Here is a 21,053-nt window from a genome sequence, read left to right on the forward strand (position 1 = left end):
AAATGTTCTAACCCTGTTTGAATATAGAAATGATGGTGTATTATTAAACATTCATTAATTCTTTCCGTTAAACTATTCAGCCTCATTATAATCATGCAGTAAAAACATTATGACCGATAGCTCTATGTATTCTCTATTTATTCTCGTGAAAAACAAAGGAATCTCTTTTTTTCTTTTGTTTTTAAATTAAACTATCTTGAACTAACTATTTTGTTCAGTTGCGTGCCTCCCCCCTCTCTATGAAGAGCTGCCCACCCCACGCCACCTATTTAAAAACTCATCACTGTTAAAAATTAAAGGCAGGACAAGACAAGCAGTCCTGTTATGTATATAGAGAGTCCCACCTCTGGCCTCTACTCACAACAGGAGTATAATTTGTGTAGATCTCACATCAACGCTTGAGTGGAGAAACTCTGCATATGGTTCACAATGCAGACGTGTGGGCTGGTGTGGAAGTAGGATAATCAAAGTGTGCACATCAGCCTCTTCATCACACTGGTCCCTCGGAACTTGGGTATTACCTGATCTATTTGTCGTCCTCTCTGGTGGTACTCGTGTGTTACTCCAAAATCAAAATACAACAAATAAATGTTCTCATTCTTTATTGAGTAAAAAGCCTAAACAATATAATGCTGAAATCCCATCTGATGCTTAACATGTGGACGTTGTGTATAATGACTTATGACTTAATATAACGGGCCTAACCCTCGTCAACTAAATAGTCACACTGTCAATGAATTGTAATTCTACTACAATTCATCCAATAGCATCCAGTTCCAGTTGGGAACTTGGGTATTACCTGATCGATTTGTCGTCTCCTCTGGTGGTACTCGTGTGCCACTCCAAAATCCAAATACAACAAATAAATGTTCTCATTCTTTATTGAATAAAAGGCCTCAAAATTATAATGCTGAAATCCCATCTGATGGCATAACATGTGGACGTTGTATATATTGACTTATGATTTAATGTAATTGGCCTAATCCTCGTCAGCTAAATAGTCACACTGTCAATGAATTGTAATTCTACTACAATTCATCCAATAGCATCCAGTTCCAGTTGGGGACTTAACTTAAATGCAATGGCTTTTAAGGAATACGTCCGTCCTTTCCAAGAATGCCAATTAACTCCAAGGCCATAGGGTGATTCGCCCCACAAATACTCCCCGTTAGGGTTGGTATGATGGCATTCATTGTGCCACCATCCTCCAAGGTAGGTTTTTGCACAGTTTGTAGCATGGGAATCTTGGTCCATATCAAACGTTGAGAACTTCTGACCATTATGATAATCCAACGAATTTCCTGAAAACAATGGAATGGAAGATCATGTTTAGTGATCCTTATCAATGAAGTGTGGCAACTGACTAAGTTACCTGTGTAGAACCTGATAATGTAATAAATTCCCGATAATGTAATAACCCCAATAATGTAATAAAAATCTGCACTTGAGTCCTTTGTAAAATGTAATAAAACCTGATAATGTAATAACTTCCCGATAATGTAATGAAGGGCATTTCCCAAAGGTCACCAAATATTTTGGGTGTCCCCAGGATGATGTCATGACTCCATATACCAAGTTTGGTTAAGATATGTTAAAGGTGTTTCTGAGAAATGGGCTTACTTCCTGTTCGGCGACTTAGCCATCAAGTTTGATTGGTTATCACGGCCAAATGTTTTTGAATTTCAGGAAGCTGCATTCTTGTGTGAAGGTCTGAAGATCATCTGGACTCGAGTGCAGATTTTTATCACATTATTGGGGTTATTACATTGTCGGGAATTTATTACATTATCAGGTTCTACAACCTGTGTCAACCCTTGTTAAGTCTCACCCGCGCCACCGTCTTTGAAGCCACTTAACGTGAGCCTGTATCCGTCCTTCTCAGGGGCCACGTTGAAGGAGGAATACTCCGCCGATACCTTTGCACCATCGAAGTCCTCCATGTCCACTCTCAGCTTATAGCTTTTTTTCCCAGACAGGAGATGGATATTCTCCAGACCTGGAAAGAAACAATGCTATCTCTAATTTTACATTTAAAGGACTTCAATGTGATTTAAAATTATTTTGCAAGATTCAAATGTACAGCTGTACAACTTTCCAGTGCTCACCCAACCAGTATTCACTTGGCGCTTGTCCGAATCCAGTCTTGTACTGTTCCCACCCACGGTAGAAGTTAATGGTGCCATCAGTCCTTCTTTGAATGACCTGAGTTGGAAATCAATAGTGTTTACATAAAAATAACCTTTAAAGTCGAGATGTGTATGAGTGAGCCTCTCCGAGATAGAGGGCGGAAGGCTTTCAGTATTAAAAAAACTCACTAACACTCACTAACACACTAACACTTTGGGAGCGTAATTAGTACGATTCTTGTAAACAAAGAGAGAAGGCGGACTGGTCAGCATTTTTGATTTGTAGAATATATCAGTCATGAGATTTTATTGATGGCATTTTTCAAATGAATATCGACCAGCATTAAATAGAGATGTGTAGGGTTATTCTAAGCTATGGGGGCTAGTTGAAATGTGACACATTGCGACTTTGAGTGATTGTGAAAAGCAACTGTTTTTCATCATCTTTTAAAATGTAGTTTTCCACAGTGATATTATTTACCCATTCAACAATGAACGACGGCATACTATTTATAAATATTGATGCTCAGATCAAAAGATTGATGATCAGGTGCCTCAAGGGACTTACAATGAATTCAGATACATGACTTTGAGCAGAAGGTAGGGGTTAGGCCATGTTGCTTAATATATATGACATTATTTCTGTTATGGTCTGTTATGTATCACATCCAAACATAATAAATACAGTCATCTACACTACAGCACAGTTTTTGTTTTGTAACTCAACATTTTGGGAAAAGGGGCAGCTAACTTGTAACCAATCGTGTATCCCCTCTCCATAAGGCCTGCAACAGATGATCAATTATTATTGCTGTGGAGTGTTTTTTGCATGTCGCGTTCGAATGCAACTTTGGAAATACATCCCTTTTTTTATTTGCACGCCTAACATAAAAAAAATAAAAAGATGAACCAGATCTAGTGAGCTAGGCCTCATGAATGAATCATGGCTCATTGAGAAGGATGTCAGCTTATACATTACCGTCCATTTGTCACTATCTGGTGCATCCATGCTGCCCATTTCACAGAACACCTGAACCGGGGAAGTGGGTCCCGCTGGAAAGATCGTATAGACGCCACTGTTACCGAAGCCGTTGCTATAGAGGTCGCTGCAATCCACTGGAAGCGACTTAGGTGTACCGCTCACTACCACCGGAGTGCCGCTCACTACCACCGGAGTGCCGCTCACTACCACCGGAGTGCCGCTCACTACCACCGGAGTGTCGCTCAGCACCACCGGAGTGTCGCTCAGCACCACCGGAGTGCCACTCAGCACCACCGGAGTGTCGCTCAGCACCACCGTAGGGTCGCCCACTACCACCGGAGTGCCACTCACTAACACCAGGTTCACCACCAAGAGGACGAGTAGGCCTAAAGGTCCCTAGAGAAGGCACAAAATGAGCAATGGGTCTTGCCCACTGCAGGTGTCCGAAATGCTTTTGACAATTTTGGAACACAGAATCGAGAAATAGGCTGCATAGGCAATACTTACAATCATTTTCCTCGCTGCAGGTCTGCCTTTGATTTTCAACACTTAGATCCTATTTATTCCTTACTCTAATGTTCTTCAGGGATATTTATAGGTGCCTCTGTATATTAATAGCCTTCCACCGTCTACCATAATATTGTGGATATGTGAACTTTGACATTTCCTACAGAGCCCACCCTGCACAGGATCACATGGTAGAGGATAAAAGTTGATGTGCCCGCACTTTATGATACCGTAGGCATAGATCGCTAGAATTTGATCTCGGGTTCAGTTTTAAAACTGTTTGCACCAGTGATGTAGTGGTGCATGGGGAAGTGGACACCCCTTATAAATAAACACACTGTTATAAACAGTGTGAGACTACTCTTCTTCTCATCATGTTCTCCTAAAAATGGCCCAGTAGTATTTGCACATTGTTAATGTGCTCCTGCTGCTTGACTTCAGGGAGAAAGGATCATTATGAAATTAACATTAACCACAGAAAAGGGGCAGGTTTTTGAATCAATACTGGCCCACAGCCGACAGGGGGGGACAACTACATAATTATGAATTTTGAGTGAACTATTCCATATTCCTTAGATCATCTGCACATGAAAATAGGACAACTATTCCCTCACCTTGTAAGTCTATGGGCCAGATGATACTGTATGGTGATTGTACAGTTACATGTGAAAGCTGAACACTTCATGCAGTCATTTATACTGTGTTGGATGTCGGTCCGAATCAGACATCGGCCAGGTCGTTGTCCTCTAGTCAGTGTCAGCTGCTCAAATCTTCTGGGTGCATACGCACACAAATTGTTCAGCCCTGGCGCTTCCTCTTCCCTATGGTAGGACGGGGTTTGTGGGCTACCTGGCCACCAGTCGCTCTACGTCAAACCCCCAAGCCCGGCACCAGCTCAACTCGATTGTAAAGTCTGGACTGTGTATGTCCGGATCCTCACCCCAGGTGGCCCTACCAGGAGCTTATGGCTCCACTATAACCTTCTGCCACACTCCAGGGACGATGATGAAAAGGCGATTTTGTGACGCGAGTCCTGAGAATTCCTGTATTTGTTTATAGCGGCCTCTAGTGATACTCATTGTGGTTGAAAAAAAAAAAGGATTTAATAATAACACAAAGAAAGGAAATTAGCATTGCTAAAACGTGCCAATCTTTCAGTAGATTAATTTCAAGGACAAATCGTTCCATGGAAAGAATTTAGAAACGTTTCAAAATGTTCTAACCCTGTTTAAAAATAGAAATGATTGTGCATTATTAAACATTCATTAATTCTTTTCGTTGCACTATTCAGCCTCATTATAATCATGCAGTAAAAACATTATGACCGATAGCTCTATGTATTCTCTATTTATTCTCGTGAAAAACAAAGGAATCTCTTGTTTTCTTTTGTTTTTAAATTAAACGATCTTGAACTAACTATTTTGTTCAGTTGCGTGCCTCCCCCCTCTCTACGAAGAGCTGCGGGCATTCAGGTTGGACCAGGATACACCGGCTCCCCCTCAGCCATGCCCACCTCACGCCACCTATTTAAAAACTCAGTATATAGAGTCCCGCCTCTGGCCTCTACTCACAACAGGAGTATAATTTGTGTAGATCTCACATCCACGCTTGAGTGGAGAAACTCTGCATATGGTTCACAATGCAGACGTGTGGGCTGGTGTGGAAGTAGGATAATCAAAGTGTGCACATCAGCCTCTTCATCACACTGGTCCCTCGGAACTTGGGTATTACCTGATCTATTTGTCGTCCTCTCTGGTGGTACTCGTGTGTTACTCCAAAATCAAAATGCAACAAATAAACGTTCTCATTCTTTATTGAGTAAAAGGCCTAAACAATATAATGCTGAAATCCCATCTGATGCTCAACATGTGGACGTTGTGTATAATGACTTATGACTTAATATAACGGGCCTAACCCTCGTCAACTAAATAGTCACACTATCAATGAATTGTAATTCTACTACAATTCATCCAATAGCATCCAGTTCCAGTTGGGGACTTAACTTAAATGCAATGGCTTTTAATGAATACGTCCATCCTTTCCAAGAATTCCAATTAATTCCAACGCCAAAGATTGATTCGCCCCACAAATACTCCCCGTTAGGGTTGGTATGATGGCATTTATCGTACCACCATCCTCCAAGGTAGGTTTTTGGACAGTTTCTAGCATCAGAATCTTGGTCCTTATCAAATGTTGAGAACTTCTGACCATTATGATGATCCAACGAATTTCCTGAAAAGAATGTAACGGAATATCATGTTTAGTGATTCTTATGGATGAAGTGTGGCAACTGACTGAGTAACCTGTGTAGAACCTGATAATGTAATGAATTCCCGATAATGTAATAACCCCAATAATGTAATAAAAATCTGCACTATGGTCCATGAAAATGTAATACAACCTGATAATATAATAACTTCCCGATAATGTAATAAAGTGCATTTCCCAATAATGTAATGATTGATGAACCAATATTATAATAAAGTGTTACATTAACGGGAGATTATTACATTATTAGGTCAGCCTTAATTTCGCTGAACCTGGTAACGTAATAATTCCACAATATTGTAATAATTTAACAGCAGACCACCCATTTCTTTGGTCCAAGTGATGATACTGTGTAAGCAACTCTAGGTCAAGAGCTCTAATAAATAATAATACATTTAATATATAGTGCCCTTTTCATCCGAAGATCTCAAAGGGCTACAGGTTAAAAGCAAAAATAAAAATAAAAAGGGGGTTCAGCTTGGTCTGAATGTCATATATGCCAACTTTCATGAAGATTGGCCAGAACTTGTGGCCAGTGAAAATGTACAATTGATTTCGACATCTTTCAAAAAAGCAAATTCTAATGTTAAAAATAGTTTTGGAGCTATTTGGGGAGGTCTGGCAATATCACCAGACATTGAAAAATGAGTTTGCAATCCACTTATGTGAAGCGATAGGAGTTAAAACACATTTTCAATAATTCCATCGTACCCTAAATGTCAAAGATCACCAAATGTTTTCGGTGTCCCCCAGGATGATGTCATGACTCTATATACCAAGTTTGATTAAGATACATTAAAGAGTTGCTGAGAAATGGGCTTACTTCTTGTTCGGCGACTTAAAACCATCCAGTTTGATTGATTATCACGGCCAAATGTTTTTGAATTTTAAGAAGCTGCACTCGTGTGTCATGGTCTGAAGATCATCTAGGCGAGGTTTCGAGAAGATTAGAAACAATTTGTGACAAGAGAGGCTTTTAAAAGGTTTTTGATCAAATCCAACATGGCGGAAAATGACGTCATAGGTTGTGTTGAACTCGGGTTCCAAAGATACCTTGTTTGTGAAAAACTGATAAACGGGTCAAAAGTAAATAACATTAATGCATGTCCAACTTTGATCCGTTGGTGGCGCTAGAGCTCTTGACATAGAGTAGCCTACACAGTATCGCGACTTGGACCCAAGTAATGAGTGCTTGAGTGGTCTGCTGTTAAATTATTACAATATTGGGGAATTATTACCTTATGTGATTCTGCGAAATGAAGGCTAACCTGAATGTAGATAACCTCCCGTTAATGTAACATCTTATTACATCATTGCTACAGAGATTATTACGTTATTGGGAAATGCACTTTTTTATTTATTACATTATTGGGGTTATTATATAATCGGGAATTTATTACGTTATCAGGTTCTACAACCTGTGTCAACACTTGTTTAGTCTCACCCGCGCCACCGTCTTTGAAGCCACTTAACGTGAGCCTGTATCCGTCCTTCTCAGAGGCCACGTTGAAGGAGGAATACTCCGCCGATACCTTTGCGCCATCGAAGTCCTCCATGTCCACTCTCAATTTATAGCTTTTTTTCCCAGACAGGAGATGGATATTCTCCAGACCTGGAAAGAAACAATGCTATCTCTAATTTAACATTTAAAGGACTTAAATGTGATTACAATTATTTTGCAAGATTCAAATGTACAGCTATACAACTTTCCAGTGCTCACCCAACCAGTATTCACTTGACGCTTGTCCGAATCCAGTCTTGTACTGTTCCCACCCACGGTAGAAGTTAATGGTGCCATCAGTCCTTCTTTGAATGACCTGAGTTTGAAATCAATAACATTTACATAAAAATAACCTTTAAAGTCGAATGTGTATGAGTGAGCCTCTACAAGTTAGTGGGTGGAAGGCTTTCAGTATTCAAAAGACTCACTAACATTCAGGCTGTGCAACTGTTGGATACAAAATAGCGCAGGTCGGTTGTGTGGGTGGCGTGAGGGGGAAGGGTTTTGGGAGCGTCATTAGTACGATTCTTGTAAAGCATTGAATAGAGATGTGTAGAGGGTTATTCTAAGCTATGGGGGCTAGTTGAAATGTGACACATTGCGACTTTGAATCATTGTGAAATGTAACTGTTTTTCATCTTCTTTTAAAATTGAGTTTTCCACAGTGATATATTTATCCATTCAACAATGAATGACGGCATACTATTTATAAATATTGATGCTCAGATCGAAAGATTGATGATCAGGCGCTTCGAGGAACTTACAATGAATTCAGATTCATGATTTTGAGCAGAAGGTGGGGGTTAGGCCATGTTGCTTAATATATATGACATATTTTATGTTATTGGTCTGTTATGTATCACATCCAAATGTAATAAATACAGTCCTCTACACTAAAGCACAGTTGTTTTTGTTTTCTAAATGTTAACAAGTTGGGAAAAAGGGGGAGCTAACTTGTAACCAATCATGTTTCCCCTCCATAAGGCCTGCAACTGGTTATCAAATCCCCAAGGATCAATTATTATTGCTGTGGAGTGCTTTTTACACAGTGCGTTCGAATTGCAACTCTGGAAATACATCCATTTTTTTGTTTCACTATATTTTCAACAAGATGCACGCCTAACATTTAAAAAAACAAAATGATGAACCAGATCTAGTGAGCTAGGCCTCATGAATGAATCATGGCTCATTGAGAAGGATGCCAGCTTATACATTACCGTCCATTTGTTACTATCTGGTGCATCCATGCTGCCCATTTCACAGAACACCTGAACCGGGGAAGTGGGTCCCGCCGGAAAGATCGTATAGACGCCACTGTTACCGAAGCCGTTGTTATAGAGGTCGCTGCAATCCACTGGAAGCGACTCAGGTGTACCGCTCACTACCACCGGAGTGTCGCTCAGCACCACCGGAGTGTCGCCCACTACCACCGGAGTGCCACTCACTAACACCAGGTTCACCACCAAGAGGACGAGTAGCCCTAAAGGTCCCTAGAGAAGGCACAAAATGAGCAATGGGTCTTACCCACTGCAGGTGTCCGAAATGCTTTTGACAATTTTGGAACACAGAATCGAGAAATAGGCTGCATAGGCAATACTTACATTCATTTTCCTCGCTGTAGGTCTGCCTTGGATTTACACTTAGATCCTAGTTATTCCTTAATCAAAAGTGTGTCAGGGATATTCTCATGTGCCTCTGCATATTTATAGCCTTCAACCGTCAACCATTACATTTTGGATGCGTGAACTTTGGACATTTCCTACAGAGACCACCCTGCATGGGATCACATGGTAGAGGATAAAAGTTGATGTGCCCACACTTTACGATACCGTAGGCATCGATCACTAGACTTTGATCTCGGGTTCAGTTTTAAAACTGTTTGCACCAGTGATGTAGTGGTGCAATGGTATTTGGGGAGGTCTGGCAATATCCCCAGACATTGAAAAATAAGTTTGCAATCCACTTATGTGAAGTGATAGGAGTTAAAGGTCCCATGGCATGCTACTTTATGGATGCTTTAGTATAGATATTAGTGGGCCCCAAACACAGCATTTGAAGACGTTTCCGAGATTCAGCCGTGGTGCAGAATTACAGCCAATACGAGCCAGTCGCACATTGGGCTTTCCCCAAATGCGTTGTTTCGGTGTCTGTAGCTTTAATGCAAATGAGGAGGAGAGAGGCGGGTCAAGGAGGAGGGTGGGGGTGGCGCCCTGAGCATCTTGCGGCCACGGTACCATGCGCTTTGTTTACAGTGGATGTATCGCAATGGCGAGGCGTACACAGCCTTTGGCCGTGTTCTGTAAATATTCTGGAACACTCCGGGTGCTCCGGCGGGAGTCCTGGAGCTCTATATCTAAATAATATCATATTATAAATAGATATCTATATAATATATATATTATCACGGCCAAAAACTGTGTGAGCCTCCAGACGATATTATGAATCTCAAACGACTGCGTCGGGTTCTTCGACGTCTATGTTACTTCCACGTCCACATCAATCTGAAGTAGACTGAACCACGTCATGGAGGATAAAGGGATTGTTGCCCGCGTTTGTTGACCGCGGTTGTCTCCCGCCGGAGCCGCTGCCGAGGCGGTGGTCCCTCGGCAGCGGTCAGCGCTTAGGCACCACCGCCTCCTGCAGCAGGCTGCGCCGAGGTGGTGGTTCCTCGGCAGCGGCAGCGGGAAGCGGGGCTCAAGCGGGAGACATTCGCGGTCAACAATCCCTTTCTCCTCCATGTCGTGGTTCATGCACTTCAGGGAGTCAAAGCCAAAGTTCCTTTCCCCCCAATTCCTTCTCCACCATGGCTGAGATAACCCAGGCGAAAAAAAAGTATACTTTAACATATACTTTTACTTAGTATACTAATGATATATCACTATTGCTACTTAAGATATACTAAAATACATCTTAGTGTACTTGACTGTACTATTTTGAGACACCATTAAGATTAACTTAAATATACTTAAGTACACTTTTCTCTACTAATACTGTACTTATTTATAATGTTCTTTAGTTCGATTTAAAGTGTACTTAAATCCACTTTTAAGATTACTATTAATACATTTAGAATATACTGGAAGTATATTTCTAATTTAATCATAATGTATTGCCATTGTATTTTAAATATATTTACAAAAAACAAATAAAAATGTAAAAGTTGTACTAAAGCATACTATAGTTCATCTTAATGTTGTCTCAAAATAGTACAGATAAGTACACTAAGTTGTACTTTAGTATGTCTAAAGTAGCACTCATGATATATCATTAGTATACTAAGTATATTGTTAGCACATTTAAAGTACACTTCAACAGTACACAGAAAGTATATTTTTTCTATAATTAATTTGAATTTCAAATTACTTTTAAGTAAACATAAAAAATATTTAGAACATACTTGAGGTAGTTTTTTTTTTTTTTTTTAACATGCCCGGCATGACAGGGAAAATGTGCATAATAAAGTACATTTAAATACATCTTTAACAACATCTTAAACAACATTTTCAAACAGTTTCTCTTCATCCTAACATTTGTATTCAAATTTGGATCATCTGACCCCCTTTGACAACCTTTAAGTGTACTGAAGTACACTAGTGAAAAGTATGATTTCTAGCATTTGAAACACACTTGCAGTACAATAGCATTATATTACCAGTGTTTGAAATATACTTAAAAAGGCATTATGGTTCAATTGATAGTAGTATATAAGTCTATTTTGAACACACTATTATCATACCTCTATAATATTTCAAATTAAATTCAAATACACTTTCTGACTATATTTAGTACTTTTTAAGTGTGCCACTATTAGGCTATCATCATTACCGTAACATTCCTACATTTTACATTACAAATACGACATAAAGACGCTCTCAGGTGCAAACGTAGCCCCCGCTACGCCACAGGCCCCAACTACGCCAGTTGATCCAGTAACTTTACTTCGATTACTAAATTCAAGCATTATACTTCGATAAAAGCAACTCTTTCTATTAGGCTATCATCATTACCGTAACATTCCAACAGACTATAGCCATAGTTAGCTGACGTTACAAAGAGTATTTCGGAATCATTTCACTACCGTTTTGTAACTGACTTACCTCCAACGAAAAGCAATTTGGCTGCAATAGGCTTCGCCTCTTGTTGTCGCCGTTGTGTAGGCCAACCTCTATCCAGCCCTGCTCCGACTCGAGGTCTTCCCTGCAGTTAACCGTTATTTTTTTATTTCTGTATGCATCACGTATGACGGATGTATTTTCTGCTCTAACGGAGCCGTCTTGGAAATAAAACAAACCAAACATTGTCATTGTTAGACCCGGAGATATTAGGTGCTCACTGCTCAATTTCAAATAGAACACTAACCGTCCGCGCCAAGTGTAATTGAGTAAACCACCGATTGGCGCCCTAAATACTACATTCTCATTGGACGTCGATTTGCAGCCGCACACTGATTGGATGGCCGTTATAAACTTGCTATTTTCAAATTTTGGTTCTAGCCTTGGATTTTCTTTAATAGTTAATAGTCGTTGGAGCTAGTAAAAGTAGCCATTTCAGTATTATTTATCTGTAATTTTTTGATTAATTCAACACTTTGGTTGTGATGATGTATGAAATAACCCATTCCATCAACTTACAAGTAGAATTTATGGAAATATACTTAAATAAACTTCTAATAAAGTGAAATTAAAGTATACTAAAAATGAGGCATTTTAATAGTGTATTACTAAGTGTACTTTTCAGAATCACACTGAATGACAACTATAAGTTTTTGCAATTTAGTATACTTTTTCTAAGTACACTGAAATACAGCTTAAAATTAACTTGCATTAAAGTGGACTGTAAGGAAGTATACTTAAATACACTACTAATAAAGGGAACTTTAAGTATACTTTAATAAAGCATTTTAATAGTGTATTACAAAGGACTTGAAACGAAGTGTACTTTTCAGAAGTACACTAAAATACCACTTTAAGTATGTGCAACTTAGTATACTTTTTCTAAGTACACTGAAATACAGCTTAAAATGTATTTGCATTAAAGTGCACTTTATGGAAGTACACTTAAATACACTTCTAATGAAGTGAAATTAAATTACACTTTAAAAAAGTATTTTAATAGTGAATTCCAAAATACTTGAAAATGAGTGTACTTTTCAGAAGTACACTTAGGTACAAATTACAATACACTTACAATAAAGTACACTTTTTATAAGTACACTAAATTACCACTATAAGTATTTGTAATTTAGTATAGTTTTTCTAAGTACACTTAGGTACAATTTAAATAAACTTAAAATAAAGTATACTTTTTAAAAGTACAAAGCAATACCACTTTAAGTATTGAAGAATTAGCATACTTATTTTTAAGTACGTTAAAGTTTAATTTAATGACATCTATTGCGAAGTACACTTTTTAAAAGTATATGTTAAGTATACTTTAAATTAAGCACAAAAAGTAAAAGTATACTCATACTAACTTTTGTATAATTGAATTATACTTGTAATACACTAAAGTATACTACTTTTTCACCTGGGAACCCCCACTACGAGTCTCATTGTGGAAATACCAGAGACGAGACAAAGTCATCGTCTCTGAAATGCACCGAACAGTTTTTTGGTATTTCTCCAAAAATAAATTGCAACCATTTCTCCCTTAATTCCTCTGTCTTTGGCAGGAGATGCAATGTGGACGTTTTGCTTTGGCATGACACACAGGTTCGATGTCGTTCTGCCATTGCATTCAAAATTCTGTAATTTGCCTGTTATTAAGCAGCACTAGCTCAATCTCGACTCCTTCAGGATTTCTGTGGGTGGTTACGAACCAACCAAGTGGGCAGGGTCCATGAATAATAATTTGACAAAGCTACGTAGCAGTGTCACCTTATCCAGATTGGCTAATTTTTTCTGTCTTTTTCATTTCAGTGGCTATTGCATACAGCACACAAACTGCATAGATTTCAAACTCACCACAGGTCACAAACTTATTCTGACCTATGTTATTTAACATATAATAGGAAAAATGTGATTTTAATGGCATGGGATCTTTAAAACACATTTTCGATAATTACACCACCCCCTAGATGTCAAAGGTCACCAAATTGTTTAGGTGTCCCCAGGATGATGTCATGACTCTATTTACAAAATATGTTAAAGGCTTGCTGAGAAATGGGCCTACTTCCTGTTCGGCGACTTAGCCATCAAGTTTGATGGGTTGTCACGGCCAAACGTTTTTGAATTTCAAGGAGCTGCATTTGTGTGTAATGGTCTGAAGATAATCTGGGAGATGTTTCGATAAGATCAGACCCGATTTGTGACAAGAGAGGCCTTTAAAAGGTTTTTGATAAAATCGAACATGGCGGAAAATCCAATGTAGCGGAAAATTACGTTATAGGATGTGTTGAATTCGGCTTGGCCTAATGTCGCCTTCAAAACGGTCTGAGTTTCCGGGAGGCACGGAGGTTCGGACCTTAAACTCGGAGGAAAGTGCTTTGAACACTCGGTTGGGTCTGAGTTTTTGCTCTGAGTTTCGTGCGGAAGTAAAGCTACTCGAGTTGTCCGAGATCACGTCACAACAATGGCTGCCCATTTCATTGATAGACTAAAGTGAACTTGCAGCAAGCACTAAGAGGCGAACTTAGCACCCATTATTGCATTACGATACATTATAGCTTACAATTATATACATCACCTGATAAATTCTCACTCATGTTCAACAATGGCAAGCAGTTCTAATAACTGATTCATCCGATTCAGCAAAGAAGCGGCATCCATACTTGTTATTGTTATAAAGTCTAGTCTCACGAACAATCTGCTTTTCAGGTTATATGTCACAGCCTACGAACGTTCCCTGAACACTCTTATTTCGGATGACGGGAAGGTTAACGTAAAGACCCGTAAGAGCTTCTGAACCTCCGAGCGGTTCTGAGGCGGCACAAAGGTTCCAAAGATACCTTGTTTGTGGAAAAACTGAAAAACGGGTCAAAAGTCAATAACATTAAGGCTAACCTGATGATGTAATAACCTCCCGTTAATGTAACACTATATTACATTATTGGTACAGAAATTATTACATTTTTTGGAAACGTACTTTATTACATTAATCGGGAAGTTGTTACATTATCAGGTTATATTACATTTTCCATGGACTCAAGTGTAGATTCTTTATTACGTTATTGTAATATATTAGCCCAATATAATAACCCAATCTGGTCATTTTCAAGCCACTGTTTACGTGAAAATAATATCTTTATTGGATGCTATTTAGGGAAGATTCTCATTATTCAAATGCAAAATGAGTAGATAAAAGGTTGTGCCGTATACCTGAGTGGGGCCGTCACTACACCACTGGTTTCACGGATTATTCAAATGTTACACATTTACACATGGATAAAAAAATGTTTACGAGAATGCCATATAATTGTATTTGATTAATATTTGACACATGCTACTGCATTTATACAGAAAGACGTTAATACATAATCTATAGAATATGTCTTAAAGCTCCATTACTAAATCATTTTGGTCCAGTAACTATGAAAAGGATAATGTTATTTTTTTCATTTATGATGGTTATTGTTCAATTCGTTTTTTCTTGGTGAGCTAAGATGCTGCTCAAGGTTTGATTGATTGATTGATTGATTGAAATTCTTTATTGACACACATGTACAAAGGTAAGTGTACAAATGTACATCAGGTCAAAAGGATGACACAAAAAAGCCCATGGGCTTATTTCCATTATGGTCCCTTTGTAGTGTCAGCATGTTTATAGGTGTAATGTGTGTGTTAAATGTAATGTACATGACAGTGTGGGAACAAAGTAAAAAATGACATTCCAATCACACATTCACAATTCATAAAAAATGACATTCCAATCACACATTCACAATTCATAAAATATGACATTCCAATCACACATTCAAAATTCATATAAATATACAATTCATAACAATCTTAAAAGAGACACCATAATAAATATCCCTATGACTGTCTGCTGCTCAACCATTTCTTTAAGGCTGTTTTAAAACTGACGAGAGAAAAAATTGTCATCATACTTGCAGGTAACCCATTCCATAAAACTGCAGCTGAATATAAAAAAGAGCCCTTTCCCATACAACTTCTAAATATGAACAACACCAGATCACTTATGTGTGTTTAGTATCCTAGAGAAATAATTGCATAAATATTTAGGTACCTTGTTTTTAATAATTCTATGCACCATACACAATGGTATATAGTTTACTCTATCCTCTACTTTACTAAAATGAGCAGGAGTGAGATGAGTGAGGTTGTAGTTTAAGGATCAGCCTTACTAGTTTATTTTGAGATGTTTTTAACTTATTTTTGAGGATTTTTGGGAGGTTTGTAAACCATGAAGTGGTTAATTATTAGGTCTTTCCCCATCTTCTTATCCATGATTAATGTCTGTAAACGGCTTGGGCAACAAGCTTGTGTGATTTATAGCTCACCATTGACACAGATTGATCTGTATTTTTAACTTTAAAATCACTTCACTAGAATGAGTTGATTTGAAGGGTCATACTCTTGGAGTCTCTTGAATGTTCTAACCCTGTTTGAATATAGAAATGATGGTGTATTATTAAACATTCATTAATTCTTTCCGTTGCACTATTCAGCCTCATTATAATCATGCAGTAAAAACATTATGACCGATAGCTCTATGTATTCTCTATTTATTCTCGTGAAAGACAAAGGAATCTCTTGTTCTCTTTTGTTTTTAAATTAAACTATCTTGAACTAACTATTTGGTTCAGTTGCGTGCCTCCCCCCTCTCTACGAAAAGCTGCGGGCATTCAGGTTTGACAAGGATACACCGGCTCCCCCACAGCCATGCCCACCTCACGCCACCTATTTAAAAACTCATTATCACTGTTAAAAATCAAAGGCAGGACAAGACAAGCAGTCCTGTTATGTATATAGAGGGTCCCACCTCTGGCCTCTACTCACAACAGGAGTATAATTTGTGTAGATCTCACATCCACGCTTGAGTGGAGAAACTCTGCATATGGTTCACAATGCAGACGTGTGGGCTGGTGTGGAAGTAGGATAATCAAAGTGTGCACATCAGCCTCTTCGTCACACTGGTCCCTCGGAACTTGGGTATTACCTGATCTATTTGTCGTCCTCTCTGGTGTTACTCGTGTGTTACTCCACAATCAAAATAAAACAAATAAATATTCTCATTCTTTATTGGGTAAAAGGCCTAAACAATATAATGCTGAAATCCCATCTGATGCTTAACATGTGGACGTTGTATACAATTAACGGGCCTAACCCTCGTCAACTAAATAGTCACACTGTCAATGAATTGTAATTCTACTACAATTCATCCAATAGCATCCAGTTCCAGTTGGGGACTTAACTTAAATGCAATGGCTTTTAATGAATACGTCCATCCTTTCCAAGAATGCCAATTAATTCCAACGCCAAAGATTGATTCGCCCCACAAATACTCCCCGTTAGGGTTGACATGATGGCAAACATCGTACCACCATCCTCCAAGGTAGGTTTTTGCACAGTTTCTAGCATCAGAATCTTGGTCCTTATCAAATGTTGAGAACTTCAGACCATTATGATGATCCAACGAATTTCCTGAAAAGAATGTAACGGAATATCATGTTTAGTGATTCTTATGGATGAAGTGTGGCAACTGACTGAGTAACCTGTGTAGAACCTGATAATGTAATGAATTCCCGATAATGTAATAACCCCAATAATGTAATAAAAATCTGCACTAAGGTCCATGAAAATGTAATAAAACCTGATAATATAATAACTTCCCGATAATGTAATAAAGTGCATTTCCCAATGATGTAATACTCGATGTACCAATATTATAATAAAGTGTTACATTAACGGGAGATTATTACATTATTAGGTCAGCCTTAATTTCGCTGAACCTGGTAACGTAATAATTCCACAATATTGTAATAATTTAACAGCAGACCACCCATTTCTTTGGTCCAAGTGATGATACTGTGTAAGCAACTCTAGGTCAAGAGCTCTAATAAATAATAATACATTTAATTTATAGTGCCCTTTTCATCCGAAGATCTCAAAGGGCTACAGGTTAAAAGCAAAAATAAAAATAAAAACGGGGTTCAGCTTGGTCTGAAGGTCATATATGCCAACTTTCATGAAGATTGGCCAGAACTTGTGGCCAGTGAAAATGTACAATTGATTTCGACATCTTTCAAAAAAGCAAATTCTAATGTTAAAAATAGTTTTGGAGCTATTTGGGGAGGTCTGGCAATATCACCAGCCATTGAAAAATGAGTTTGCAATCCACTTATGTGAAGCGATAGGAGTTAAAACACATTTTCAATAATTCCATCGTACCCTAAATGTCAAAGATCACCAAATGTTTTCGGTGTCCCCCAGGATGATGTCATGACTCTATATACCAAGTTTGATTAAGATACATTAAAGAGTTGCTGAGAAATGGGCTTACTTCTTGTTCGGCGACTTATAACCATCCAGTTTGATTGATTTATCACGGCCAAATGTTTTTGAATTTTAAGAAGCTGCACTCGTGTGTCATGGTCTGAAGATCATCTAGGCGAGGTTTCGAGAAGATTAGAAACAATTTGTGACAAGAGAGGCTTTTAAAAGGTTTTTGATCAAATCCAACATGGCGGAAAATGACGTCATAGGTTGTGTTGAACTCGGGTTCCAAAGATACCTTGTTTGTGAAAAACTGATAAACGGGTCAAAAGTAAATAACATTAATGCATGTCCAACTTTGATCTGTTGGTGGCGCTAGAGCTCTTGACATAGAGTAGCCTACACAGTATCGCGACTTGGACCCAAGTAATGAGTGCTTGAGTGGTCTGCTGTTAAATTATTACAATATTGGGGAATTATTACCTTATGTGATTCTGCGAACCTGAATGTAGATAACCTCCCGTTAATGTAACATCTTATTACATCATTGCTACAGAGATTATTACATTATTGGGAAATGCACTTTTTTATTTATTACATTATTGGGGTTATTATATAATCGGGAATTTATTACGTTATCAGGTTCTACAACCTGTGTCAACACTTGTTTAGTCTCACCCGCGCCACCGTCTTTGAAGCCACTTAACGTGAGCCTGTATCCGTCCTTCTCTGGGGCCACGTTGAAGGAGGAATACTCCGCCGATACCTTTGCGCCATCGAAGTCCTCCATGTCCACTCTCAACTTATAGCTTTTTTTCCCAGACAGGAGATGGATATTCTCCAGACCTGGAAAGAAACAATGCTATCTCTAATTTAACATTTAAAGGACTTAAATGTGATTACAATTCTTTTGCAAGATTCAAATGTACAGCTGTACAACTTTCCAGTGCTCACCCAACCAGTATTCACTTGACGCTTGTCCGAATCCATTCTTGTACTGTTCCCACCCACGGTAGAAGTTAATGGTGCCATCAGTCCTTCTTTGAATGACCTGAGTTGGAAGTCAATAGCGTTTACATAAAAATAACCTTTAAAGTCGAGATGTGTATGAGTGAGCCTCTCCGAGATAGAGGGCGGAAGGCTTTCAGTATTCAAAAAGCTCACTAACACTCTGGCTGTACAACTGTTGGATAAAAAACTAGCACTGTTCGGCTGTGTGGGTGGCGTGAGGGGGAAGGGTTTTGGGAGCGTCATTAGTACGATTCTTGTAAACAAAGAGAGAAGACGGACTGGTCAGCATTTTTGATTTGTAGAATATATCGGTCATGAGATTTTATTGATGGCATTTTTCAAATGAATATCGACCAGCATTAAATAGAGATGTGTAGGGTTATTCTAAGCTATGGGGGCTAGTTGAAATGTGACACATTGCGACTTTGAGTGATTGTGAAAAGCAACTGTTTTTCATCATCTTTTAAAATGTAGTTTTCCACAGTGATATTATTTACCCATTCAACAATGAACGACGGCATACTATTTATAAATATTGATGCTCAGATCAAAAGATTGATGATCAGGTGCCTCAAGGGACTTACAATGAATTCAGATACATGACTTTGAGCAGAAGGTAGGGGTTAGGCCATGTTGCTTAATATATCTGACATTTTTTCTGTTATGGTCTGTTATGTATCACATCCAAACATAATAAATACAGTCATCTACACTACAGCACAGTTGTTTTTGTTTTGTAACTCTCAACATTTTGGGAAAAGGGGCAGCTAACTTGTAACCAATCGTGTATCCCCTCTCTATAAGGCCTGCAACAGATCAATTATTATTGCTGTGGAGTGTTTTTTGCATTGTGCGTTCGAATTGCAACTCTGGAAATACATCCCTTTTTTTATTTCACTACGTTTTCAACAAGGTGCACACCTAACATTAAGAAAATAAAAAGATGAACCAGATCTAGTGAGCTAGGCCTCATGAATGAATCATGGCTCATTGAGAAGGATGCCAGCTTATACATTACCGTCCATTTGTTACTATCTGGTGCATCCATGCTGCCCATTTCACAGAACACCTGAACCGGGGAAGTGGGTCCCGCTGGAAAGATCGTATAGACGCCACTGTTACCGAAGCCGTTGCTATAGAGGTCGCTGCAATCCACTGGAAGCGACTTAGGTGTACCGCTCACTACCACCGGAGTGTCGCTCAGCACCACCGGAGTGCCGCTCAGCACCACCGGAGTGCCGCTCAGCACCACCGGAGTGCCGCTCAGCACCACCGGAGTGCCGCTCACTACCACCGGAGTGCCGCTCACTACCACCGGAGTGCCGCTCACTACCACCGGAGTGTCGCTCACTACCACCGGAGTGTCGCTCAGCACCACCGGAGTGCCGCTCACTACCACCAGGTTCACCACCAAGAGGACGAGTAGGCCTAAAGGTCCCTGGAGAAGACACAAAATAAGCAATGGGTACTACCCACTGCAGGTTTCCGAAATGCTTTTGACAATTTTGGAACACAGAATCGAGAAATAGGCTGCATAGGCAATACTTACGATCATTTTCCTCGCTGCAGGTCTGCCTTTGATTTTTCAAGTTATTCCTTACTCAAATGTGTGTCACGGATATTCATATGTGCCTCTGTATATTTATAGCCTTCAACCGTCAACCATAAAATTGTGGATATGTGAACTTTGGACATTTCCTACAGAGCCCACCCTGCACAGGATCACATGGTAGAGGATAATATGATGTGCCCACACTTTATGATACCGTAGGCATAGATCGCTAGAATTTGATCTCGGGTTCAGTTTTAATACAGTTTGCACCAGTGATGTAGTGGTGCATGGGGAAGTGGGCACTCTAATAAATAAACACACTGTTATAAACAGTGTGAGACTACTCTTCTTCTCATCATGTTCACCTAAAAATGGCCCAGTAGTATTTGCACATTGTTAATGTGCTCCTGCTGCTTGACTTCAGGGAGAAAGGATCATTATGAAATTAACATTAACCACAGAAAAGGGGCAGGTTTTTGAATCAATACTGGCCCACAGCCGACAGGGGGAGACAACTACATAATTATGAATTTTGAGTGAACTATTCCATATTCCTTAGATCATCTGCACATGAAAATAGGACAACTATTCCCTCACCTTGTAAGTCTATGGGCCAGATTATACTGTATGGTGATTGTACAGTTACATGTGAAAGCTGAACACTTCATGCAGTCATTTATACTGTGTTGGATGTCGGTCCGAATCAGAC

General features: G+C 39.0%; 2 protein-coding genes across 8 annotated transcripts; both read right to left on the reverse strand.

Moving 5' to 3' along the window:
* Positions 1 to 866: 866 nt before the first annotated feature.
* On the reverse strand, positions 867 to 20,362 carry LOC132446773 (microfibril-associated glycoprotein 4-like). 6 transcript variants are annotated; one of them, XM_060037269.1, is made up of 7 exons: positions 8,986 to 9,173; positions 3,316 to 3,504; positions 3,106 to 3,252; positions 2,106 to 2,202; positions 1,829 to 1,996; positions 1,621 to 1,721; positions 1,161 to 1,301 (listed from the first exon to the last, which is right to left on the reverse strand). In XM_060037269.1, exons 1-6 carry the CDS (start codon positions 8,989 to 8,991, stop codon positions 1,660 to 1,662), a joined length of 669 nt encoding a protein of 222 aa, XP_059893252.1. In that variant the 5' UTR covers positions 8,992 to 9,173; the 3' UTR covers positions 1,161 to 1,301; positions 1,621 to 1,659. The 6 variants fall into 6 exon arrangements, with proteins under 6 accessions (XP_059893229.1, XP_059893222.1, XP_059893214.1 ...); XM_060037246.1 differs by lacking the exons at positions 1,621 to 1,721; positions 8,986 to 9,173 and adding an exon at positions 20,342 to 20,362 and having other exon boundaries at positions 867 to 1,301; XM_060037239.1 differs by lacking the exons at positions 1,621 to 1,721; positions 8,986 to 9,173 and adding an exon at positions 3,616 to 3,719 and having other exon boundaries at positions 867 to 1,301.
* LOC132446756 (microfibril-associated glycoprotein 4-like) lies at positions 16,571 to 20,468 on the reverse strand. 2 transcript variants are annotated; one of them, XM_060037212.1, is made up of 5 exons: positions 20,342 to 20,468; positions 19,811 to 20,230; positions 18,736 to 18,832; positions 18,460 to 18,627; positions 16,571 to 16,989 (listed from the first exon to the last, which is right to left on the reverse strand). In XM_060037212.1, the coding sequence occupies exons 1-5, from the start codon at positions 20,345 to 20,347 to the stop codon at positions 16,724 to 16,726; spliced, it is 957 nt and encodes a 318-aa protein (XP_059893195.1). In that variant the 5' UTR covers positions 20,348 to 20,468; the 3' UTR covers positions 16,571 to 16,723. The 2 variants fall into 2 exon arrangements, with proteins under 2 accessions (XP_059893195.1, XP_059893202.1); XM_060037219.1 differs by lacking the exon at positions 16,571 to 16,989 and adding an exon at positions 17,876 to 17,952.
* Positions 20,469 to 21,053: the final 585 nt, after the last annotated feature.

Source organism: Gadus macrocephalus, chromosome 2, assembly GCF_031168955.1.
Source record: "Gadus macrocephalus chromosome 2, ASM3116895v1".
In the NCBI taxonomy this organism is placed as follows: Eukaryota; Metazoa; Chordata; class Actinopteri; order Gadiformes; family Gadidae; genus Gadus; species Gadus macrocephalus.

What these genes read in the sequence shown, in the direction of transcription:
- LOC132446756 (XM_060037212.1), bottom strand. An exon ending in CAGATAGTAACAAATGGACG is followed by an intron (nt 18,833 to 19,810) that starts GTAATGTATAAG and finishes CTTCCAACTCAG; the next exon opens with GTCATTCAAAGAAGGACTGA. An exon ending in GTCAAGTGAATACTGGTTGG is followed by an intron (nt 18,628 to 18,735) that starts GTGAGCACTGGA and finishes GTTTCTTTCCAG; the next exon opens with GTCTGGAGAATATCCATCTC.
- LOC132446773 (XM_060037246.1), bottom strand. An exon ending in CAGATAGTGACAAATGGACG is followed by an intron (nt 2,203 to 3,105) that starts GTAATGTATAAG and finishes TTTCCAACTCAG; the next exon opens with GTCATTCAAAGAAGGACTGA. An exon ending in CTTCAAAGACGGTGGCGCGG is followed by an intron (nt 1,302 to 1,828) that starts GTGAGACTTAAC and finishes CATTGTTTTCAG; the next exon opens with GAAATTCGTTGGATTATCAT.